The sequence below is a fragment of the Manacus vitellinus genome, unplaced genomic scaffold (assembly GCF_001715985.3).
Source record: "Manacus vitellinus isolate BGI_N305 unplaced genomic scaffold, ASM171598v3 scaffold_6_pilon, whole genome shotgun sequence".
Classification (NCBI taxonomy): domain Eukaryota; kingdom Metazoa; phylum Chordata; class Aves; order Passeriformes; family Pipridae; genus Manacus; species Manacus vitellinus.
The window spans coordinates 21,462,206-21,489,143 of record NW_021940750.1 but is presented as its reverse complement, the minus strand read 5'-3'; the positions used below and the strand labels follow the sequence as shown (position 1 = coordinate 21,489,143).

The 26,938-nt window shown below is 40.2% G+C and overlaps 1 protein-coding gene across 19 annotated transcripts in view; it reads right to left on the bottom strand.

The window, feature by feature from the left end:
* Positions 1-26,938, bottom strand: part of NRXN3 (neurexin 3) — a 935,277-nt gene that overhangs the window by 883,729 nt on the left and 24,610 nt on the right. For 15 of the 19 annotated variants that reach the window (XM_018082450.2, XM_018082461.3, XM_018082475.2 and 12 more), the window contains exons 2-4: positions 18,047-18,064; positions 8,079-8,108; positions 5,754-5,765 (exon numbers count right to left, since the gene is read on the bottom strand). The exons of the other annotated variants lie outside the window; for them this stretch is intronic. In XM_018082450.2, coding sequence (XP_017937939.1) covers positions 5,754-5,765; positions 8,079-8,108; positions 18,047-18,064 — 60 coding nt within the window. The remainder of the gene's footprint in view (positions 1-5,753; positions 5,766-8,078; positions 8,109-18,046; positions 18,065-26,938) is intronic. 19 annotated transcript variants of the gene reach the window in all.

The window sequence follows — 26,938 nt, the reverse complement described above, 5'->3', positions numbered from 1 at the left end:
AAAACAGCACTAACTGTGAGAATTAGAGTCCATTTAAACTGCAGCTGTTCCTTCATTCCTAAATAGGTTCTTAGATCAAAACTTCTCTCTGGTCTCATTACTGAATGTCCCTTTCAACTGTAAGAAGGAAAAGATCACTTTAAAAATTTTATGTTTTACAGATAACACTCCTTCCTTGCATTATAACAACCAGGTAACATTAAAATGAAGAATTTTTCCAAAAATACAGTTAACATTTTAGCTTTCAGATGTATGAGTTGAAATTTTGCCTTCAAACCATCTCTGGCAAAATAAATGAACCTGTAATTTTGATTTTCTATTTGTAGTTTAGCTTATTTTCAGAATCTCAAGCTTAAATTCTTTAAGGGAAAGACGTTCTATTTATTTTTAACTATAAATCTAAATCTGCATTTAACTCTGTTAAATGCAAAACCTAAATCCTAGATCTAATACACACGCTGGTGTTCTTTTCAGCTCTAAACTCATGCCCTAGAAAAGCCCAAAACCCCACAACCCTATATTCTGCTATTATCAAAGAAAACACTGCTTATTATGTTCCATTTCCCTCTCTGCTTTTTTGCCTCTTTGTTACTGTCCACTGGAAGGACTCCAATCTGCAGGGAAAAAAACACTCTCAAATCTAAACTGAAAAACCTAAATGCCAGGAAAAGGCACAATGTCTCTTTAAGATAGTCAACAGTAAATTAACTTGCCCATAACAGTGCAATAATTAGCTGTTAGTAGCTTATTAAAAGGATGGCAAAGGCCAAGCTGCCATCTGGGATCTCCGGTTTCTTGTGATTGTTATTATGTCAAGATGTGCAACTTGCATTAGCTTTCATGTCACTGTGCTTGCCCTTACTTTACATGTAAATTTTAATGAAAGATACAGCACTTTAAAAATCAGATGTCCCTCAGAAGTGCTATTAGCCTGCCTTTTACAAAGCATGTGTCCTGTTTTGCTACCTCTGCATCTCTACACAACACTGAATGCCTCAAATGAAGAAAACAGAGGAAGGAAAAAAAAGCCTTTCAGTGATATCAATTAAATACTCTCTTTGGGCAGAGTGAAACCTGAGCCTCACTGAAAACAGAAGACTACAATACAGCCTAAGATGACAGTATTTTAGCTCCTGTTTACACACAAGGCAACCACAATGCCTTTAACTCTCACAGGAATCATTCTTCTTAATGAAAATGAAAGCCAGCAAAGAATCAGCTGTTTATTCACACTTCAGGAAGACACCGTTTTAAAATAAGGTAAAAAAACACATATAAGAAAAAACTAGTTACCTACAAACTACAAAATATTTAACACACTATTAAATATCTTATGCATGCAGATTATTTGTAAACACACATGCTCATATGCACAAACATAAAATAATTTACCAGAAATGTCCTATTTAATGTCTCATATGTTTGCCTGCATAAATATATAACAAAGAGGTATAAAAAGAAGAATAAAACATCTATTCCTTTGCATTAGCTGATATTGAACATTTAAGTGACTTCATTCCCCAACATTCAGAAAATGTCATCACCTCTGGAATAAAACGAAATAGGATGAACTTGCAGAAAAGTCCCCAATATCTTACATTTGAAATTCATCAACTATCAATTATCTCAAATTAGACTTCTATGAATTACATTAAAATATTTACTTCTTCCCTAAATAAAATAAGAAACCAGCATCAAAAATTTACCTACAAAAACATTTCAGAAGAATGATATCTTCATTCAAGGAGTATTGATTCTATCAAACAAGTTTTGCAGATTCGGTATTTGCTAACCATAAAATAAAATGCTTGATTTTTTTAAACAGTCATTAAGAGTAAAGTTAAAACTAAAAGTCACCATCCTTACAACAATGCAGGATTTTTTTCCCACTAAAGGAAAACAAACCCACTACCACACATATTTTAGTCCTTTCCTTAATACTTTTAAATGTAGAAAACAAAACTATACAATATTCACATTTAAAACCCAAATACTAAGATACTTTACAGGGCAAAGCAGAGCTTAAAAACCACTGCCAAGGCTGGCAAGATGAGCATAGTGTTGTTTTTCCCCTTGTATAATTAGACATTTATAGAGCACAAATGATTGAATTTGTTAGTGATGCTTGACTTCAACATTTGCATAAACTCTTGGCCATTCAGATGGACTTATTTACATAGAACCATTTAGGTTGTAAAAGACCTTTAGGGTCATCGAGTCCAGCCATTAACCCAGTATAAGCACCACATCTACACGTCTTTTAAACTTCTCCAGGATTGGTGAGTCAAACAAGTCCCTGCGCAGCCTGTTCCAATGTTGATAACCCTGTCCATAAAGAAACTTTTCCCAATATCCAATCTAAACCTCCCCTGGTGCAACCTGAGGCTATTTCCCATCATTCTATCACTTGTTCCCTGGGAGAAGAGTCTGACTCCCAGTTTGCTATAACCTCCTTTCAGGCAGTTATAGACAGTGATAAGGTCTCCCCGGAGCCTTCTTCTCTCCAGGCTAAGCAACCCCAGCTCTCTCAGACACTCCTCCTAAGACTTGTGCTCCAGACCACTCACCAGCTTTATTGTCCTTTTCTGGAAACACTCCAGCACCTCAATGTCTTTCTTGTAGCAGGGGGGGCCCAGAACTGGACACAGCACTCGTGGTGCAGCCTCACCAGTGCCAAGTACAGAGGGATGATCCTTTCCCTAGTCCCGCTGGCGACACTATTTCTGAAGCAAGTCAATACAAATCCTAATGGTTGTACTGGTGAAAAAGAACTTGAAATTATTTTCCAGATCAGTAAGGTCCAGTCATTTCCTTCCATTCAAGCTCACAAATCCTATTTCATTTTTTCTGTGCCATTACCTTCAGATCAATATTATTGAACAATTTCAAAAAATAAGAACCTCACACTGCTCTCTGAGAGCAATACTAAACTTTCCAAGACTTAAAAAATCTACTTGAGCAGGTAGGACCAAGGGAGATAATCTGATCTTGTAAGGCTGATTATTACACAGGGACATTGGCGGTAGCTTTTGTTCTACATGACATGCACTTAAAAATGTCCCACCCCTGAAATATGTGAGTAGTCTTTCATTTCTCTCTGAGAATGAAGAAAAGACCTTCTTCATACTGAAAATGAGTGTGCCACTGTACAGTTTTTCACATCAAGCACAGTTGCTGATGGAAGGAAGGACCCACATGCCTTAGAGAAGAATCAGCAGTCTGCAGACTGCATGGCTGCTACTGAGGTGTCCTGTGCACATCCAGAAACCAGCCATACCTCACTGTCATTCTCTGCGCCAGAGAAGACATTTAGGACTTTTCAGTTCTTTGGGTTCTTGGTTCACTGGATTCAATGTGAACTTTGCTATTGCCTTCAAGAAGACAAAGGATTTCATTTACCAAAAATAGCAAATTCCCATTAGGAATACTGACAATTTTAAACAGGGACATGAATCTCAAAAACAATCAGATCCAAATCAAGAGTGATGGTAAAACAAAACCCACTGCATACATAAGACAACTGTGAAAGGTAGCAAAAAGGCAAATAATCATTTCCTTAACAAAGGGTTACAAAAGAACAAATTATATGGAAGAACACATTAACTCTAGTACAACAGCAAATTAGAGTTGGATATTTATGATTTTCTTTGGTGTCATTTACTTGTAGGGGAGTGTTAGAGAAATAAACTTAATGTAATTGTTCCTTAATTGTCAATACCTCTCCAGAAGAGAAGTTGTATTCAGCAATTCATGCCAAACTAAATAGAAGTCCTCCCTGCTCATCACACATTTACCTCACCTCCACAACCAGTTCTATACATCAAATAAAAACACAAACAATGCATATGCACTCAGTTTGTTTAAATGCAAGTGGTATCTCAACTACTCCAGCCATTACCCCAGTACACCTACACTTCATCTTACTGAACTTTCCAGGAACTTATTAAAAAAAAATTAAAATCTCCCGGACGTTTTAAAATTATAGATGCTTTACTACAATGAAAACAACCAATGAAACACTTGTTTCAAATGATGAATGCAAGCTCACATACTTGCACATAGTAATATGTTGAGAAGAGGTTTTATGAAATCAAATACATTATATCCAAAATTAAATCAAATGCATCACATCCTTTGGCTCCATATGTGGTATGAGATAGAGTTGTTGCCAGTTTTTACTAAAAACTACAAGAATGCCAAAAAAATATGACCCTTCCATGCAATCATGGCCTTCTCTGTGAGCTGAAGGCCATGCGTGAGTTCGAAATTACAGTTTGAGCCCTCTGAAAGCAATGCCATTTGTCACGCAGAGTGATGGTTCTCTGATGAAGTCAGTATAACTAGAGTTAACTACACACAGCTGAGAAGTGAAATGATATTTTCACTCAATGATATGATAAATTAAGTTTCAGTACATTTGAATTAATTGTGAACTATATATTATAATCCTCATGCCTATCAGCTCAGTTAGGAGTTTTGCCTTGGAAAAGACTTTTAGGTTAGTCCTACATAGGCTGGCCTGCAGCACAAACGCCACCCAAGAAAAGAAGGGAACAACATGAGCTAATACCACACTACACAAAGACTTGACCTGATCTACAAGGACCCTTAAATCACACTAAGCCATACATCAGCTAACTGAATTATTGGCAGCTGTGTTGAGGTACAGTTACATTTTGTATGGTGTGCTTAGAAGCATTAGGTTCTCATATTTTTTTACAGTGTATATATCTGATTATTATGTTCTGATGTTCACCTATTGCTAAGAAGATAGCTCTGAATATCTCCCAAATTCATAGTTGCACAATTGGTCATTTCATTCCCCAATATCTTATTAGCATGGACACAACCAACATCCTTCAACATGTTCAAACCATGCTGATCAATAGATCAATTCTTTAGCAATGTATTCATTGTGTAAGCCTCAGCATAACAAAACCTTTTAATCTTTCTATCTCATTGGAAAATAGGACCAAAAAAAAAGATTTTTCTCAAGCCATGCTTATAATTTATCAATTAATCTTCACCCCTCCTTCCAGTCAAACTGGAGACCCACAGCAGGTTTGAAGCATTTTGTCTTTTTGACAGTTTGATTAGGGATGGATGACTGCCCTCTGCATGCCTAAGATAGGTGTGAAGAAGGGCAAGTTCAAGCCCCAGAACAACTTGCATGCCCTGTGCTGTACTGAGCTGCAAAGGAAATGCACCTCTCTGTTTAGCAGTGCTGATCACTTCTGTTTCCTCTGCAGCTTTTTGGAACTCAATTTCTCTTTGCAAAGCACCTTGCACTAAGAGAAAGGATGGGAAGCAGATCTGGAGGGAGAAACGATAGCTCAAAAGACCTCGAAGGGTGGTGGACAAGCCCAGGTTCTGCTTCCACCAACACCAGTGCCAAAATTAGCAGTAGTGGCATCACTCCAGTGCAAGAGTCAGCATTACCAGCTCACTGGCCTCTGGCTCTGTCTTTGACTGAACTGACAGTCCCTTTGCACCCCAGCATCACCAGCTACAGACAGCCTGACATTGAGCCACCCATACTTAGTGTGAACAGGGAGAAAAATAACATCTCTTAAGAAGGCCTCAAAGCATTCATCTTAATAAATATTTCCTCCATAATTCAATACAAAAGATTGTTAAGAGATTTAAAAATAAAAGCATTAATTTCCAATATGAAACACATTCATAGAAATACAGTTTGTCCATTAAAAAACATTGTACAAGCAATGAAGTCTTAGAAAGAATGCAATCTCTACCTTTACTTCTACCTACAGACAGGAAGATGCACGTCCAGTTAAGAGGAGGAACAAGAAGGGTATCCATCATGGAGAAGGCAAAAGAGAAGAGAAGGAGAAAGCATAAAAAACCAGAAAAACATGTCAGTGGCCATACTTAGAAAAACAAGGAAATGAGCATATTTACGTAGCAGCCAAACCCAGCAAAATACAATGTAAAGGGAAATACAACAGACATACCACAACTAAAGCACAAAGCAAAGCTTAAACCACCAACAGTACAACCAGCAGTGGCTTGGTTAAGCCCTTTGGCTTTGATTTTCTACTGAGAAATGCAAACTGTGATATGCCTCAGTCCACGTCAAATTCAAAACAGCACGGGAAACAACAGAATAGTACAGAAAAAAAATAAATCTTATGGTTATATATTTGCTAAACACATCTCACCTACCAGAGCAAATATATGTTGACATTGCATATTTACTCACAATATATATTTACATATTTTATATCTATTATATTTTTATAGAGAGTAAATATTTATCAAAAAGCACTATCTGTGAGTTTGTTAGCAAGAAAAGAGAAGCCATTGTTCCCCAATGTGTCACAGATAAACAAGGGTGGCTAAAGGTGCCAAAAGCCAATAGTTTTCACATTTTTTTGCCAGACAAGGGAGTATAGAAAGTACTGATGATCATAAAGGCCTGGATAGATCATGCAAGTCTTCATGAGCCAGCTGGGTTGCAACTTTTAATTTAAATGGCCAAGTGCAACTGTTTATATAATCCAGTGCTAAATCACGGACTACTACAAAGAAATGTTCAGTGTTACTGAGAATGAAAGTGGCCATCAAAGTTCACTGTCCTGATCACTTCCAACATGCCTTCCTCTGTTAACAGCTTGCCGTACTCAACCGTACCCTGAGTAAGCAGGACACGCTGAAGGGACCTCTCTGCTGGGTGCTCCTCAACAAGTGTTACCTCTGAGTCATGTCACCGGTTGAACAGTCAGTGGTGACAGAGAAGGAGCTCAGTGCTTCCCAGAGTTTGGCCAAATGCTCCACATGCCAAACACTGTGGTCTTGACATACACTCATAAAAAGCCCAGTTTTCCTACCTTTCCTACAACACAGAGATGTTAAGCACTACAGAAACTGATAAGTGAGCCCCAACTTCACCTCTGATTGTTTCCTAACCTTTCATGACCTCAGAACAGACTTGACCAACAGAATAAAAACTGATTATGTCCTAAGCCTCTCTACATTTCTTTGAGATACACAGAAACTATTTTTCTTTTATTCAAGCACCTAATTACTCTTGAGCCTTCACATGAATTATGTTCTATCTTATTAACTCATTGGAGTGTCTAACCTCAGATATGCACTTACTTAACAGCAAAAAAACCCCAAAACTTTTGTGTACATCTAGACTAGGAAAGCCTCATCAGGCTTTAGAGTCAAAACTCACATTGTCTCCCCACAGACAAACAATTGGTCTGGTCTTTCTAATGCACCACATGCACACACCTTGCATTAAGTCTTTAATCGTTTCTCTTCTGCATTCACTAGACTAGAAGGCATCAGTAGTGCTGCTAACTTCTGTGTACCCATGTCAGCACTGCCTCTGGCACTGTCAGAGGAAAACAGAATCACACCTCTCCTCACTTCAGCTGTCCTCACCAGCTTCTTACTCCACACCCTCGTAGTGCAAAATGGGAGTAATAATCCCATCATGTCACCATCAATAGATCTGTAACTCACTGCAAGCTGAGATATTAAAATGTGATCTCTGATCTGGGCCTAGATCCCATTTGTAGCCCATTCTGGGGTTAGCCCGGTTGTTCTTCTAAACCATTTTGTTCTGTGCACATTTGAGTATTTTAAATTGCAGACACAGGACAACCGGCCATTATATGCAATTTTCCTCAGGATTCATAATGAGTTAGGATCATGCCATGAGGGCGATTAACATACTTTTTGTAATAATTGCACTCTTGAAAATGAAGACCAGCACTGAGGTCTACATTTAGTAGGTAGAAGTGGGAGTCATTACAGCTGGCACAAGAAGAAATAAATAGCAAGATAAAATAACTGGTGGGCTGCATGGAAGGGGGAAGCATACCTCTTTTCTGTCCATGGAATCATTTCATGCTCCCTCCTGGGTCCCTGAGTCCCAGGCTGATCAGCAGCCTTGGCTCATGGGACAAAGAGGCAAAAATGCAAATGGCTTGACTGGCACTCAGTAGGCTTAGTTGTTTTTGTTATGCAAAGCCCAGCTCAGAAAAGTAGCAGAGACAAAGCTCTTTCATGATCAGTGACTGAAACAAAGAGAAAGTCAAAGGACTTACCTTGTTCACCCATCATCAGGTGTGAGAGGCCTTTGAGAGAGAGAGAGAGAGAGAGGAAGTAAGAGAAAAAGAAAACTGAAAAAGAAGCAGCAATATCCATGCACACTGGTCGCAGTCCAATACCTGTCAGGATTGGAGCTCACATACTTGAATTAGATCAAGTATGGGTGTAGCACACAGGACACAAACATTTACAGGTGCTGCTTTCCACACTGAGCAGGAAAGCATCTGTTGCAGGCAGAAAAAACCTGCTGGTCCTTGCAGAACTGTGTTTGAGGTTCACCATATCCCTTGGAGGGCAACTCCAGAGGCACTGCACACCAGTACAGCTAAATGGGCTACAAAAGCCAAGGTCTGCAATGAGAGTCTGCAAGGGAGCATTTGCTTCTCTGAAGAGATACAGAAATAACTTCTCCTCAGCTGAAGACTTTAAATTCAAGGGTGCACTGGTCAGTAAAAGGGAGGTCATGATCACACCACATCTGCTCCAGATGAAACATCTTGGCTAAGAGCATACACATACACACAGCTATCCTCATTCTTGAATGTGTGGCTTCATAATGTATTTTTAGGAGTCTGTCAAGATTGCTCACACTTACTAATTAGACACCAGTACACCAGACATAGTAAGGACTAAAAAAATTACCAGTAACCTATTAAAATACACCTCCATTCCCTTTCTGGGAAGATGTGCAGACTCACTTTCCTAGGGCAGTGTGTTACTTTATGGTTCTACAGCTAAAGCTACTCTTTGGTTTCATAACTGAAGGTAAAGCCAGAGAGCAGTACAGCTCCTCTCAGTAGTGACAGTCACTGTCAGCTCTGTAGACAAAGTTATAGCGTTTACTTGGGCTGCTCCAGTCTTTTGGTTTGATAATTCTTTCTGGCACAAACCTTGTTTGTTTTAATTAAAATCCATTTCTAGGCCAAATTTTCAAATATGTTTACTGTACAATTTTTTTTATACAAACATTGTTTAGGTATTATTGTACATATATTCATGCCCAAGGCATTAAGTGACCCATCAGTCAATTTTGTGATACAAGATATCACAGACCTAATATAACAAAAATCAAGTCCTTCCCACTCAAGCCATAAGTGACCCCTTTTGTACTCGGTTCCCTAACCAACTTCCCTGAGCTTGATTACTTCTCCATATCTCTTGTCTCTCATAGCACTTAGTATGGCAGGGGTTTTGATAGATGCACACACAACACACACCCCCCATATCTTAAGTCAGTTTTTTAATCAAACAAGGCTGTGACTTTTTAATTTCACAGAGGCTGAGAGGTCAAATGAATTTATTAGAATGAGAATTTTCAACAAGCAGCATGCTGAGTTTGAATTTGTTTATTTCTCTCTCTTTTATATTTTTCCTTTATGTTGGCTGAAGAAATCTAAAATCCAGATCATCCTAAGAATATGTTCACCCACAGAGAACTCCAAGCCAGATAAGGGGATTAATAATTGTACAGTCTAAGGAATGCAAATATCTTAATGTTCTTGAAGATTATTGTGGATTTAGAAAAATAATCAGAAACACAACATAGGTTTAGATTTTTTTAGCTCTTTTAGCTATAAATAAACATAGCAGATTTGATACTGTAGGACATTTCTGGTTTAATTTGGAAGATATAATTCAGTGAATTTTTATCTCTATTTATGGCCACTAACCCCATCATTCTTGATAGGCAAATCTTAAGTCTGACCAAATGGACACTTGAAAGGCACTGTAAAAGGCAAGAAGACAAAAGTATAGTTGTTAGGACCTATAACACACAGAGATCCTGTAGCAATGGCATAAAAAGAGAAAAGGCTAGAAGGTGTCACTATGGTATGTAGCTGAAGCTGGCTGAACAGGGAGAGAACATTAGATCTGAAGCAGAGATAGGGGTCCTCAGCCCTTGTAGACCGTGGGAAAGGAAAGTCATGCCTAAGAGGCCCAGCACCAACAGATGCAGCTGCTGGAGCTGGCAGGGGTTTTGTCCACTTGAACACGGATGAAGAGAAACCTCCCGAGAAGGTTCAAAGCAAGAGTCTGCATTAAACATCCTGAATCACACCATAAGAAGATCCCTTCTCTCTCCACCAGCCACAGAGCAGCTATAAAAAAACCTCAAAATGTCAGGACTGTCAACACCCCTTTTTGTCCTTTATCCCCAGAAGGCCAGTGCTGTGTGCCCTATCTGTCAGGTACATCAGCCAGATGCAGCCCCAAGCCTTTTGCCTGCAGTTAAGGAGTGAGTGCAATCCCCAAATATACCCACTACTGTGGTCCCTGGTTTAGCCTTGGTTCAAATGCCTTCAAAGGAAGTGTCCTTAAGAAATGTTCTGACACTTTCTGCTTCTTCATAAATTGGAAATACAATAGCAGCTGTGGTATTGTATGTACCTCTTGATCTTCCAGTCCCAACTGGACAATGAAAGCAGGGAGATAAATGAAAAATAGTGCACTCCCCCTCAATGCTACTTTTTCCTTTTTAAAATATGAAGAAAAAGGAGGGCAGATTTGGAGATGGAGCAAAAAATCAATATTATATCTTAAATTGTTCATCAACGCAGATCCTTATTTTAACAAAGAGAACACCAACAGAATTCCAGATTCATTATTAGATAGAATAATAATATAACATTATGAAATAACATATCAGTTTTTCTCATCTGAAAATTTTCCTCCCTTGCAATTCAAAGTAGGAGTGAAAATAAGTGTGTTTATCTCCAACAAAATGTCATTAACCAAAACCTTCAACCACTGAGATATAAAATCTGTGACATTTGCAGCATGTGTAACAAAGGCCTCAAATCAGTCAGAGTAAAATGAACATAGAAAACATGAACTGACATACTTGTCTTGCCTTTACATCAGTTTCAAGACATGACAAATGCAAGAGTTGAATTGTATGCATTGTTCAAACCTGCAAACTTGACCGGACGTTGCCAGAATAGTGGGGACATGTATCATCATGCTATTTGGGCATCAGTCATAAAGACCAGCAAAGTTTTCAGCAGGCTCAGGATGCTAGATGAACTCATCAGGCCCCAAAGCATGTTATTTACATATTCTACCATTGTTTGTGCCAATAGCCATCCCATTTCAGAGGAATCCTATAAGAAAACCTGAGTTTCCACCTAAATCCAGGAAAACATACTTTCCCTTTAATCTTAGATTTGTTCAACAAGAAACCCTGATTATAGCCTCAGAGCTGCAAACCCAGACAGTGTAGAACTAGGAAAATGTTTACACAAATCTGCATGAACTCAAGTGGTCAAGGGATTGCAAGCTTCTAAACCAATCTAGTCATCCTTATAATAATTTACTGGCTGGGCACAACTGCTGCCCAACAAAAATGGTGGGTAGCAAGTGCTCTGAAAAAGGAAAGCCTCAGAATAAATTACTTATCTGTCTGTAAAAAAATTTTATGTCAAAGTCAAGAATCTGGTGATTTTCTATTCATGAACTTCAAATATGCGCCACAGTAAGGACAATCCATGACTTCAGAAGAAGACTCTCAACAGGTTTTTTAGATGATGATAAGCATCTGCTTGTGCTCAGCCTCTGGAGCCCCAGCTTCTTCAGACATTTGGCAGTAATGTGAAGCAAAACTGGCCTGCTTCTTCAGAACACCAATTTGTTATTAAAATAATATGTCCATAATATGTCTGCTGAGGGCAGATAGACATACAAACTCTGGTCTCTGGCCATGATTTATGCCTGCCACAACGGATTTTTCCTATTTAGGTCTGGGAGTTTTTTTAATATTTCTTTAACCTACTACCAAATCAGTATTATTTTCTTAAAAGTTATTACTAATCTCCCTTGATCTCGAAGTAACATTTCAAAGAACTACTTTTTTTAAAAAAATTCGTGAACCATCTGCTTTCTATATCAAAATAGTAAAATCAAGCTCTAACTGTGCAAAGTATCAAGGGCCAACACTGGATCTTACGAACCCAGAAGGACATTTTTAAAAGTGGCTTCAGAGTTTAATGATACGAAAGAGCAATGTAGTTAAACAGCAGTCTTCATCTTTAAGGAATTGCTAAGGGCAATTTCCAGTGTGGAGGAGAAATTGAGGGAAACCTTGGAGGCAGTTTGAATCCTATTTACCCCCTCATTTTGATACTTAGGACTTAAAATGGAAAATAAAAGGTGGGGATAGCACAAAACACAGCTGAGAGTGACAAGGGATTGCAGTAACAAAGGAAGATGGACTCCTTCATCTAGTTAATTACAGCTTGTCCCGTACTACTGGGCCCATGCTCTGGGGGTGTGCCTCTGTGTGTGGGTGTGCCTGTGTGTGTGGGTGTGCATGCACTGCTCAATGCTCCCTTAAGGCAGGCAGCCTCAGTATTTCCCTTTTAATGATGCTGCCAGATGATTAGCCCAAAAGCTCTTAATGAATGGGAAAAGAGACTGTCAGGCAGCAGCAGCAACCCAGATCTCCCCTGGGGCAAGCTTGCCCATAGAGCATCCTTTTTCTTGGTATCAAGCTCCATGACCCATTCAGACAATAACAGGGCCAGCTGCAATATATGTCTGAGATAGGACATCAGGCCCTCTAGTCCAGCATATACACAACAATCCTTTATGGCAAAGCTGAAGAAAGAAATCACACAAACCAGGGATTCTTACAGAAATAAAATGACATCCACTACAAAGAAGAGCACTGTGATGAGTAATGGAGTCTGTTGTTTTCACCTCCTTTCCGAACTTCATAAAACTAGCAATTCCTTAACAAATAGGCCTTTCTTTACTCTGAGCCTCATGCTCCAGCTCCATCAACAGTTTCCTTTTCTAGTTCACGAGGAAAGCTGACAAGCACCTTGTCTTCCACGTGGTCGCTCATAAAATAGCCATCTTGAGGCTTTCTAAAACCCAAAGTCCAAGGAAAATTCCCTAAGAAGCCCCAGGTACCTAAAAAAACCCAGGCATTCCAGCAGGGCCAAAGGATAGGACTCAGAGGAAGAAGCAAAACCCTTGTCTTGAGAGATGTAAAGAATTGGATAAAGAGGAAAAATCATTCTGCAGCCCTGTTAAGACTTTTTACCTGTTAGACAGGTCAGCTTTGCCAAGAGGGTGACCTGATTCCTTGGCTACTTGCATACATGGTGCCTTTTTTTTCCAAGCTGGGCAAAGAAGTAGCACAGGCTGGGGAGCAGTCAGTTTTCTTTGATTCAACCGCGACATGTACAACAGCCAAGGGGCTGCTCTCAGGCCCCAGCAGTGAGGCCAGTCGGGAGTGCAGTTTTGTTATTGTAGCCGCAGGCCCACTTCCAATCCAATTACACACAACAGCTGTGCTAGCTCCTCTTTTCCATCCCCTTTCCTTCCTCTGCTATATAATTCCAGGATAGGTTTTGTCATTATCAGTGGCAGTGAGTTAGGGTGAGTGGCATCTTCTCTGAGTGATCAAAGGAATAGGAGCACGAGGTAGAAGTCAAAGAGAAAGTTGTTTACCCCACTGTCTATGGAAGCAATAGTGATTGAGCAACACTATCCCCTTTCACCCCAGGCAGAAACAGTATTCTGACATTGCATACTCCTAGAAGTATTCATACAGGGAGGGCTACAAACATGATGGTGTTTGAAAGCATGAAAGCAAACATGCAAGTGCTCACATAGATGGCGGCGAGTACAAGAGAATGTGTGCAGGTAGCAAGACCTGAGGGTGAATGTATTTTATGGCTGATCCATAAGAAGATGCGTATCACTGCAAATCAGAGCACTTGATCAAGGAGGTGCCCAAGTTGGGGAAAGAACTGTTAGGCATGGAATAGAATTCTTCAGCTTAAAAAAGACATATCTGACTATATATGTGATAGTGGGAAAACCCAATTAAGACAGAGCAGGTGAACAGGAAATATCCTTTTCCCAGTTTGTGGGGAACACAAGGAGTAGGAGTCACTGAATTAAACTCTCAAGTAACAGGTGTAAAAACAGTTGAAATAAAGTATTTTCCACATTTCAATGATTAAACAATGGGACTTGTCATCACAGGATACAGTGGAGTTGAAAATTTTAAGTGGATTAGGAAAAACAAAGAGTGGACAGATCCACAGAAAATATGTTAATCGATGACTATAGAACACCACAAACTGGATGCAGTATCAGGTCAGAAAGTCCTTAAACTGGTAACTACCAGAAAGCACAAATGGATCAGGTCAAGACCTATTCTAACATCTTCATCAACAGTTTCTTCATCTTCCTCCAAAGCATCTACTTTCATAAAAAGACACTTCTGGGACAGAGGAATTCTTGCTCTGACCCCAGTGATCACTACTACTGCCACATTGTTGCAAACAGGTGTGCATGGAACTGAAAAGCATTCACATTTCAGTGCAAAAAAATCCAATAAGGGGACAATACCTGTGAAAAGGGTATGCAAGAATGAAAATAATGGTGGCACATATGAAGAAGAGGCTAAGCCTGTACATACTGGTTTCAAACACCTGATGAATGGCACAAAAGATACAGCATAGATGGATTCTTATTCTGATCTAGTACCTTCTGTAAATAGGAAACTTCAGATGGGCTGAAACCCATCATTTTCATGCCCAGAAAGCAGAGTTTTTCTTTAAAGAAGCAGAAGCCAGCATACAGGTACTGCTTAAATGACCCTATGACATGGAATTAGGGAAACCAAGTAAAACAGCAGCCCTGAGATGAAGAAGGAAAAGAAGCCTTTAAAGATGGAGTTTAAAAGATTAAAGAGCTTTATCCAAAATGTGCTAGTGCTTGTGCTTTCAAGGATCTCTGTATCTTTATGAAAGAGTTGCTCAGGCAAACAAGGACTAATTTTTCCTCAGGGAACTACCCAGCTAATGTCTACTGGGTTGTGCCCATTCACTTACATGCAAACTCTAGTCAGCAGTAAAATCATGACATCAAAATTACCAGAACTTTATCTCTTAGCTTCCTCCCCATAAACATCTAAGATCTCTCCAACAGTGGAAATAAGCACAGTATGAATAGGAAGAGCACTATTTAAACTTTGACACCCTCCAGGTATGAGTAACCGCCATCATAATATCAAGAACCCATAATTTGTTCTTTCTCCTGCATATATTCTTCCACTTAAAAAAATATCTAAGTGAGACAGGAGCATATAACTTGTTCCTTGATCTACTGGTCTTTTCCCAACTATTTACCTTTCAGAACCTACACCACTGGTAAAGAATACAAGGAGCAAAGAAAGGAGCAGATATTGTACAGAGGTGACAGAGGCATCCATTCTAGTCTGTGCTGCACACCACTTCGCAGCCAAGGCACTTAACCTCTGTATTAAGGCTCTTAACCTCCACAGTGTTCAACCCAAGCACTCTAAGCATGTTGTGAAGGTGAGGTGAGACTGTAGCTATAACTCCAAAGGGAAAACTGAAGTACTGAAAGGAGAAGTTATTTCTCCTCTACATGACACAGCGAGTCAGTGACCCAGCTGAGTGCAGACAGCAACAATCCCAACTCCAGAGCACTGCTTACAATGCGGTGCTGTTATTTCATGACTGGGTATATAACATTTCCAGGACAGGTGAGTTAACATCTAACAAATTTCTTTCATTTGTGAAATAAGCCAGATGGGATCAAGTTGGCTCTTTAAACAAGCATAGCACGTGAGCCCCTGTTGCTAGAGCACTCTTCTTCACAAGCAGAGACCTCACAGCCAGGAAAGGCTCATGCCACACAGTTCCATTTACTTTGAACAAAACCAACTTCTTTGCACCTTGCAGAAACTGCACTCAGCAGAACCCTGTGGTCCCCACTGCTGCCAGCCCCAGCCTATTCACAGCTACCTCCTCTTACCGGGGAATTAGTTCTAACCAGTCTATTCAACAATAATGAATACTTAGTTAATCAGCGGGCTCTTTACGGCCCTTCTGCTGCCTGTAGTAGTTACCACTAGCTCATAAAAATCCCTAATTTTTCTTTCAAACAGTGGATGGTTAAAGTAACCATTTTGACAGGGGCCTGGGGCTCTGTCCTCACAATACAGATCAGATGGAAAGCCAAATAGGTGGAAAGTCTCTGCACAGCTCGGCAGAGGGGAAGTGTAGACCCAAACCTCCTGAGGTCTGAGTCTCTGCCCAGTCACATAGCAGTGCTAGCATACCCCCCAAGGGTGAGCTGAGTAGAAGGATGAGACCTCATAGGAGTAAACAGTGACAGAGCCCTATAATGAGGTGTGGTTAATTGTCAGACTGAAAACATTGGGAAGAGTGAGGGAGCACATGAAAAAGAGCATTCACATATGACTAGCAATCCACATGACAAAGCACACAGCAGTCCTGAGAATAAGAACACGTGTATGAGCAATGGGGAGAATAAAAAATGCACATCCAAGTATATAAATTATGAGAATAACAGGGCAGTGGGGCAGAAGAGCAGTCAGGGAGCAGGATGGTGCCCACAGCAGTATGGTCCTGTGGCACTAGATGTGCTACCTCTGCTTGGGCCCTTACTAATGATGCTATTATCTCCTGCACACCATGAGATGTCCCTGATGTTGTTTGAGGCAACACTTGTTCTTGGCATAATATCATGAGTCCTACTGGTAGAGCACAGCAAAGCCATGCCTTCTCAATTCAACCATCCTCCTCTGCCACAGACAACAACATCTTCAGGGTATGGTGTGGTGGAGATACTTGTGACCCTAAGCCTTTGGTGCATGTCCTGTCAGATCCAGCCAAGACAAAAGGAAACAGGAGTTCCTGGACACCTCAGATTGGGGCAGAGATGGTACAGTTTCACCCCCCAGGTAGCTGAAAATATTCAATGTTACAGTTGAAAAAGCCTTTCTTTCCAAGGCATGCCAAGAAACATTTGCCATTTGGCCACTTCGAACCCCGCTGTTGCCAGCTGACATGCACACAGAATGCAAAGGACCTCAGTAGAACAAAAAGGGGGCTGACAAGAGAAGCCAAAAAATTACCCAAGTGGCTTGCCCTCACTGTGTCTCCCTGAAGTGTTGCACAAAAGCTGATTATTCCAGTGTAGAAAAGAAGCAAACTGAACAGAGAAATTCCAGGTCCAGGTTAGGTTTAGCAAAAGTTATTCAGAGAGCTGAGAAGGAAAAGAGCTTTGACTCTCCCACCATCCCACTCCAGCCAGGGCAATGTCAGCTGCTTCTCTGGGCTCTCATTTTCATTTCACATAATGATAAACCAGGTGGAGCTACCTGAGTGTGAGTTAAAAATTAGTCTCTTAAGCTTCATTGGTAACAGGATGTGGACTATAGAGTAAAGTGGTCTAGTTCAACTAACCCTTGTAGCTGAAATTGGGGAGCCTTTTGACAATGAGATAGCAATCTGAGGAGGGAGGTTTGGAGTTCTCTGTGGTAACATACATCATTGTGAAAGAACTCAAAAAATAAGCAAGCACATAAAAAACACATTATTTTTTACTCTTAAATGAGTCATTTGTGCCCTGGTGGAAATAAAATTTTGATACCTAAATAAGATCACACATTCACATTCAGCCAGAAAGATACTCACTGGTTTTTAAGAATGTAAAATAAAATAACAACAAAAAACCCCTTTTTTAGTGGAACTGAAACTCAACAGGTTATCAGTGGGAGTAGCAAATGGAGTAGACTGCAGCAGGAGAAAGAAAATGACTGAACTAGATTTACATGCCAGACTACACACAGATGTATCAGAAATATCCTATATACAATGCAGTGTTCAATGCCAGGTAATTAGCAATACGAGCAACCATTTTTAATGTAATTTTTATTCAGAAAACATCCCTTTAACTGACCAGCACAGTGTAGTCTCTGAATAAGGAAGTTTGTGACCTTTGCTACTACGAAGGCCTCCTTTCAGCAAACACCGTTCAATACAGACCTTGTGACATCCAGTAGGAAGATTTGTTCTGTACACTCTCAGGAAGTGGGATGAGATTTCTGCCCTGGCAACTTCCCACCACCACTCCTTAAAAAGCAGCCTTTCCGCTCGGCAAAAGCAACACTTACCTGGAATATGATTGACATCTGCCGAGGTGTTTTCATGGCAAGCAGAAGGGAGAAAAAGAAGAGAGAGAAAGAGAAGAGAAAAAAAGCCATTAGAGATGCACACAGAAACTCAGCATCCTTGCATGGAAATCAATTTCATGCAAAACCAGAAGTAATTAGGTTTCTTTGAAGGCCACCCATCCGCAGCCAAGCACGCCGCCATGCAAGGGAGGAGACACTGGCTCCCTCTCCGCTGTGCATGTAAAAGTGAATCCACCATCATATCTGTCCGGAGAGAGAGTTCCTGGAATCAGATAGAACCAAGCCACGTCAGTTTCTGTAAGAATATTGGTTAAAATATTCTACTGTTTTTCACACACAAATGCAAAAGAAAGAAACAAAAGACAACCTTCCTGCAGGAGGTTTCTATAGCACATAAATTCAAGCAAGTTTTCAGGAAAATAGAAAAGAACCTGCTCCCCTTTTACAAGGGGCCATGTGAATTTATGACCAGGTGTAAGACACTCAACATAGTCCCAAAGTCTAGAAGAGAGACCCTTCCTTTTCATTCCTCTTGCCCATCATTCCCCAAACAACATCCTTCATTGCAGACAGCAGTAGAAGTAGGGGAGAAAGAGTGTGCCAGAGGCTTGTACATCCCACGTTGTCTTTTCACAAGTTGGTAAATCAATCACGCAAATCTCAAAACAAGTAAGTCCTTTAAAAAAGGGAGAAGCAAGACTATAGTCTTGTAAGTCATAGTATTGATCACAGAAAAGGCAGGTCTTTGAATGTAGTAACTGTTTTGGGCAGTGCCCACCAATCCCAGAGAATGTACTTCTTGTAACTTTTTAGCATCCCAAGTTTAGTCTTGCTCTGAATAGCTACACTTACCCTAACACCAGGAGGGAGGAACCAAAATCTCATGGGATTAGATTAGATTAACATGTTCCTTCCAAGGCAGCCCTCAAAAAAAACTAAAATAAAAACAAAAAAGCAAACAAACAAAAAAACAAAACAAAACAAAACAAAAAACCCAAACAAACAAACAAAAAACTCCCCATAACTTATTAGCATTCTCCTCTGGAGGCTTGTACCCTGCCCAAAAGTTGTGCTGTTAGAGGTATCACCTTTCCAGGAAGACTTCAAAGCAATACATTAATGATTCGGACTACAGATCCCAGACCACTTCTGCCACAGGTCTAGGAGCATGACATGCTGGGTGCATTGGCTTCACACCGAGGTCTAAGAATGTATTCTCCTACCCCAAATGTACCCACCAATTTCCATCAGTATTCCCCCCTCCTGTCCAAACCCACTGTGTCGCTGTGAAACTGGTGCCACGTCTTCCTGAGTCAATTGCATTCCATTGGTGAGTGATTCCAGTTCATGTTGCTTTTTGTTTATGACTTTCTGTTGCTGTTAGCTTATCACTTTGTAATGGCTCCAAAACCATTTGAGGAAAAGTCCCTGTGGTATATCACCTATATATCAAGCCGTCCTTCCCTAAGGAGGTAACAACCTAAATAAAACAATGCACAAAGAGGGGAGGGACTATTGCATTGGTTCATTTAATTTCCGTAGCTTCTACTAAACATATATGTCAGATCTGATGAGGGTTTTCCTCTTTTAACACATAATTGTATCTAAGAACTGGTGTCTTGGCATGCAAGCCTGGAAGGACACTTAGCACTGAAAGTTTACCTGAAAGTAATTACTTTTATGTAGGAAAAGAAAACAAGTGTCAGGCAGCAATGCATTCACTGAGGATGGAAAGCAAAAGGTGAGAGCAGGGGCAGAAGAAAGGATCAGTGGCAGTTAGAGATGATCATATATCTCAGAAGAGGTAGAACTGAGCACCACAAGGTACTGCAAATGTTTCTGATAATCCAGAAGCTGCCCAAAAACCTATTCTAAGCAAGTAAAAAGCTCTAGACCCATGTTGTCTTATCACAGCAGGCACTGCTACAGCCCAGGCTACTTCAAGGGGCCTGGAACAGCAGGCAGCCTCACCAGTGTCTGTGCTCCAGGAGGAAATCTGTGGGATGTTTAGGGAATAAAAAGCATCAGCTGATAGAAAGGGCAAAGGAAAGAGCTATCTAAGAGTGAACAAGGGATAAACACATTAAGTAAATAAGAGAAGAGGCGGTGGGCTGTAACTGATACACTGCTTGAAATAATACTTATTTAACTATGTGAGAATTAAACAGGTCATGAAGCTGTTAAAGAAGGGGAACAACGAAGTGCTAACATAAGCACCTCTAAAATGTAGTTTCTTTTTACTTGTATTTTTACCTATATTTTTTGTTCCCATGTCCCTAAGAGCAGGTATCCCCCATCCTGACTGATTTTACTCTTAACTTTCTTTTTGCTGTAATTTTTTTTAAAGTTTCCACACAACACAACTTCTGTATACATTAGTTTCATCACAAAAGTCACTGTTTGCACCTCTGTGAGCTTTTGCAGTATCTACCTACATGGTATTGTGGCTCATTATTGTTACTTTCCATACTAAATAAAAAAGGAGTTTCTTGTATTGCAGACACCCCCCCATGTGGCATCTACTAGCAAATGCTGATTTTCAAATGGTGAACATACTTAGTTTTTATTTTAAAGCAACACAAAAAGTACTGCTTTCTTTGTAAAGACAAAAAATAACATATAGTCAGACAGTCCTCACAAAAGACCCTATAATAAATACCACTGTTGCAGACAATGGAAACTGCCATGTAAGTCACAGAATCACAGAATATTCTGAGTTGGAAGGGACCCACAGGGATCATCAAGTCCAACCCTTGGCCCTACACAGCCTCAAGAATCAAACTATGTGCCTGAGAGCTTCTTGAACTCTGGAATGCTTGGTGCTGTGACAACTTCCCTGGGGAACCTATTCCAGTGCCCAACCACACTTTGGGTGAAGAACATTTTCCTAATATCCAACTTAAGTCCTCATTGGACTAAGAGGTGGACCTAACACCTCTGCAGTGTTGGTATGCCACTCCTCTGTGGGGCACAATTAAAACTGTGGTTGCATATATTGACAAAAGGGACCCACCACTACCTTATGGTTGATGGCTCCACAATTAGGAGAAACCTAATGCCTCAAGAAAGGGGCATAATGCCTCAAGACAGAGACGGCATAGAGGCAGAGTGACCAGATTTGGGGAGCTGAGTTGACTCTCCTTCAGATCCTGTCATCTGAGATGTCCTCTCAATTCTCTTCAAGATTTTCTGGTTTGTTTAGAAAAGGATTGTTTAATACGTCTCCACTCTCTTCCTCTTCCATCAGCAGTAGCTTCGTCTCCCCACACGGATCTCCTCCCTGACAAAGGGACAGAGGAGGTACAGCATTCCAATTAAACAAGGAGCATGCAGAACCCTCAGCTAGCAAAAAAATCCGGTGACCATGGGACTTACTGCCGCATAGATGACGGTTTCTCCACTTTTTCAGCTCAGAGCAGTTCAAACACAGAAAGGTCTGCCTCTTAACAAAAGACAAGGCATAGTTTGCTTTATCCTATACACGGGAGTCCATTTATTGCTCCTTTGTAAAGGCTGAGCTGCAAGCCGGTGTTGTTTGCTTTTGTTCTTTGATGCTAATAGCTGGGTTGAAAGAGGGATCAGCAGGGCCGTTGCCTTTGTCTGGTGCAGCCTCAGCCATCTGGGTGGGGTGGAAGGGAAGCAGGAGGATGAAGGTGAGCAGCAGGAACAAAGCAAACGTTATTACAGCTCAGATCATTTTCATGCCTGTACAGGAAACATCCAAGGTATTTTTCACTCTAACCTTTTTAACAAGAAGTTTAGCAAAAAGGGGAGGTTTCATGAGACTGTACTTCTCTCCAGCTGGAAGACAAGGACAGCACAGACTTTCTATGCATACCAGCCCAACAGTACACATCACCTTGACCTGAAGAGACCTACTTATGTTTCCATCTCTGTGGTCCATTCAGTCTTGTCCCTTGCTTTGATGTGTTGTGTATACCCATCTTCTGCCGGCTAAACTGTGAGCCACTGACTGAATTCCCACATCACAAACAAGCTGGCAGGTGGAAGCATCCTAGGCTAAGTGGAAATAAGCACCTAGAAGTGAATGGCACTGTCTTGTACTATGAGTCCCTAAAGTTCTCTAGCATCCCCCTCCAGCATTCTCTGGTGACTCTCTCTCTGAACACCAGTTGTGGAGAGGACTGGGGAGCACGCAGAAACTGGAGAGAGGAGGAGGGCAAAAGTCATAACACTTACAGGCATTTTTTGTCATAGGAGACCCACTCCCAAATAAGAAGAAATTCAGCTTTTAGACAGGAAAATTACTGTATTTGGAAGCTTATCCAGATATTGATACCTAAAAGGCTTTTCTAAAGCAGATTTTGCTCTCATTCTGCAAATACAGAAAATGGATATAGGTAAAATTTCACTGACAGAAGCACGACTGATTGGGAACTCAGTCACTTAATTTGACTTACTGACATATATATACATATATATATATATATATAAACTGTTCAGGGACCATAGATTGATCCATTTATGGCAGCCTGTGAAATGATTAAAAAAGATATATGATGAGCCAGCTTAGACTCCTGCAGTGTGGTAGTAAGAGGTGTTGGTTACTCAGAAGTTGGTGACTTCCTTAACTGAGCTCTGATGCAACATTTTAACAATATGAAGAGCTACATTATGGCTCAGCTAGAAACCCCTCAAATTGCCATGAGCAAATTCTTTATTAATTTGATACTTCATCAAACAAAGTGTTAATTCCACATGCTGATTTGACAAGTTGTCTCATTCCATCCTAATCTGTCTGTAAAGGTAAACATATGGTCCTACTTCACCTCCTACAGACTCCTCGTCTTTCTCTTCAGTATACAGGGGTTCAAAGCCTTCTGGGAGGGTTTATAACAACACACAAAAAAAAGGCACTTTGGTTGTATAAACACCTTCTAACAAAAATTTGCTTGGGTAAAGATGGGGTCTGTAATGAGATCATTTCCAAGCATTAACACATCCCTATAGTGCCCATGCTCACACAGGAGACAGACATTTTGAAGATTGTTGTATTTATGGTTAACTAGGTTAGAATCTTGGCTCCACTGAATTCATAAAATACTTGAAAGTTATTTTAAGAATGTCATGATTTCATCCTTCATATTTACTTAACATCTTTTGTTTTACAATGGTAGTAGAATCCATCACTGGTATCCTTCCACTGATTCCAACAGAATTGCCACAAAAGTAAATTTGACCAATTCTATTTAATTTGCTTAAGGTTTAGGATACTGAAACAAATCCAAGACTGCTCCAGTATATGATGTCTGTCACTGAGCTACACACTGGGATCATGAAGACCTTCACAGTACTAGCAGGTGTAGGCCTTATTGTCTCTCTCCAGAAGAATAGGACCCTGTAATTTGTGTTAATGGAGTGTTGAACACTTCTGATTTTATTCAGTACAGATAAGTGGTGACACATACACAAACAAGTTCATTACAATCAATTACATTTCTCTGTGTCCTTTGTCCTATGGGATCTCTTAGGCTGCCAGTCTCTCGGGAATAGTATTCACTTGATGTGTTGCATAGAATTGCAGACATTTGTGGTACTGTGCCTTTGCACAGCTAATACTTGGGATCCCAAAGCACTTATTAGCTGTGAATATAGGAATCATTCATCCAGTACTGAAAAGCAGCCAGCTCTGAGGTGAAAGACACAGATGTTTAACAGCTTATGGGAACGCCATACAGCACTTTAGCATGTCAGAGTTAGAACAGCAAGAACTACTTAAAGAAGCAGAATGAAACTTGGCTGATTGTACTAAAAGTGCCGTGTGATTTTAAAGCACTTGTGATTTAAATGAAGTGAAGGGATTTGATTTCAAATCTTATCTGAATGATTAACGGTGATTTGAGGCCTCCAATGCTCTCCTCCATACTGTGCACATTAATGTTGTGGGCAACTTGCCTTCTCCACATGGTCAAATGTGAGGTCAACTGACCTGTGCCTGAGTATGTCATCCTCTAAAGCATAGAAAAATTGAGTGGATCCTTTATCTGCTAAAGAAAATAGACCCTATACCTTAAGGAGCCAAGCTTTCTCCTCTCAGGCAACCAAGATACTCAGGCAGAGCGTGCACTAGAGGTAGCTGGGGAGACATTTGTAAACCTGTAAACCACTATGGCTTCACAACTGTTGCCTGGCCATTTAGAAAAGTGTTTCATATCAACAGGGTATAGATGGATCAGGTATGCCTGCTGCTTTCAGAAACCAATGCACAGAGTTACTTAACTCCAGCAAGAGTAAAAAACAACAATACAAATCTTAGAGAAATGAATTCCTAATAATCCCTCTAATTAACTCTGTATCATTACTATTCTTAGATAAAGTTACTTTCTGATTTCACAGCTTTCAGTGAAAGTACCATCCTCTACCACACATCCCAACAAATATGCTCATGTACATTCCTCAGGGCCCTGGCTACATTTCTGGGACAAAAGTCAATAGTTCTGTAGCCCACTACTAGTAAAAATCCAACTGGAATTTAACTACTCAGTGCCCTCCAAACAATTTGTTGATCTTCACTTAAGCTGCCTAGATACAGTGCTTGAGCACTTCAGGATGAAACTTCTTTTTGTTTCATCCTAGGGGCCTGGGCACTGGAAGAAATAGAGGATTTTCTCCCTGTTATTTTGTACAACACCCCCACACATCTACATTCAGACAGTTATGTTCCCAGTATTGTGGGGGGCACAAAGACAGATACCTTTATAACTTTTGAAAGGAAGATGCAAGCAGAAAAACCAGAGTGCCCTTCATGTCACCATAGATAGAATGAGAAGAAACGTATAATGCTGAAAGTTTAATGTTAGCAAAATTTGGCAGCAACAGGGTAGTTAGGCTCTGGATTAGCTTGGCTACTGAGAGTTTACCAAACAGCATTGAAGACTATTAAGAAAAGACTAGACAAGTGTTTCTCATTAATATTTCAGATTCACCTGATCTTGTCTTGGAAAGACTAGTTGTCCCCTGTGACTTTTTTCAATCCCATTTTCTATAATTTTATTATTCTAATTCAAAACACACTCTACCCAGACAATCCCATCAGTAACATCTGCCAGGCATCATAAGCTAGCAGCAGGGCAGACACCAAGGCCAAGCCTCTGACAGCAGCCATGCACAGGTACTCAGGGAAGAGTCAAAGGAACTGAGAAAATTCACAGTACCATTATTAACAGTTTGCATCAAAATGCTTATCACTCCTTGATGGACTTTTCCCTCCTTGAATTTGTCAGGTCTCTTCTGGAACTAGAATTGCTGTGGCATGGAACTGGTTTTGTATGTTCATTTAAAACTTGAAGCTGAATGTCCCACATTGGGTATCCCCAACCAGTTGCTTTTAAAAATACTATGAATAAACATTCTCTATGCAGCATCAGCACAGCATTCTTCATTTTAACTATCTACCTCACCTCCTGCTTTAGCCACTTCTTTTATAAACTGAAGAGTGCTAGTCCATCAAGACCCTCTGGATATGGCAACCATTCTGTACATACAGTGAAAAGACATCTAAGCTATCTACAGCATGACCAGTTTTGAAGTTTATCCTTGAGTTAGTTGTACCAGGCCATTTGTATAACTAGTATATTTTAGCACAGGTCTAAACCCATCTGAGGCTTGTCTCTCCCTTAGGGGCATACAGTACTACCAATCTGGCCAAAACTCCAATGAGAACAAACCTATTATTCTCATCAAAAACACTGATTGAAAAGTTTATGAATAAGAAATGCAGACTGTGTTTGAACAAATCAGCCTAAGAGCACTCTACCTCTCTGGAGACCCTTATTCCTCACCAGAGCCTGGTGCAGATCCAGACCATCTCCACAGTCTCCTCCACAAACACTATGATTTGTCATTCCAAGTTCCATGCAAACAGCATAAGTTGTCATATCGTTCATCATATTACATATTGGAAGTCCCAAAGTTTTTTTCCATTTAAGAGGCCACTCACAGGGGGAAAAAAAAGGATTAAACGACTTTCCTGCCTTTAGCTACAATATTTGGGACCACTATTTATAAAGCATTCATATATTAGGAGCTGTGGCAGGGTTACATAGAAAGTTGTTTTTCAATTTTTTTACATCATCTCCAGTGGTAAAGAGAGGAAGATGATTTCTCTTTCTCTCCCAGCTTGGATGAAACAAGAACCTGTGACTTTCTAAAAGCATACATTGTTTATACTTCTCCCTGCTTTTTCACACTTCTCTAACAATATCTAGGCATCTCTGTATCTGTTCCTATGTACATGCTTATGGCTGGAAATCCTATCCTCATTCAGATTTCCTTTCAAGGTGAGAAAGTCTCACACTTTACAAAGCCTTTCAAAAACTACTTACAAGAGAGTTACATTAGCATGGCATGTCTTAATTACAATTGAAATTGTGTTTCCATTATGTGCCAAATTTTCGCTTGACGTTAACAAGAACTAAATCAACCAACGTGACATTTCAGTGGCTGCTTCATGTCATAGCAAGAGTTACTCTCATAAGCTGGACATGACTCACACAACAGATCTTAGGGATACAGGAGTCATTTTTTCTCCAAAGGTCTTCTTATTTTAATTGATTTAGGCATCAGGAAGGGATGGCAACTGGATGTATGTCCCTAAATGAAATACCCTCCCTGCCAGGAATGCCTTTGCTGGATTCACCAACATAGCTGCTGCTTCTCAGTTCTCTCAGATCTGGCAAAGACAGTAATGCTAGAACATTATCAGGACATAGAGAGAATCAGGAGCTTGATGATGCTGATGCCCAACAGTGGATTTTCCCAAGATGACCACCATGAAAATTAACCTCTTTTTGAGCAGTCTTGTGACTTACACTAAAAAGTGAACTAGCCATGTGATCCAAGAAGCTTAAA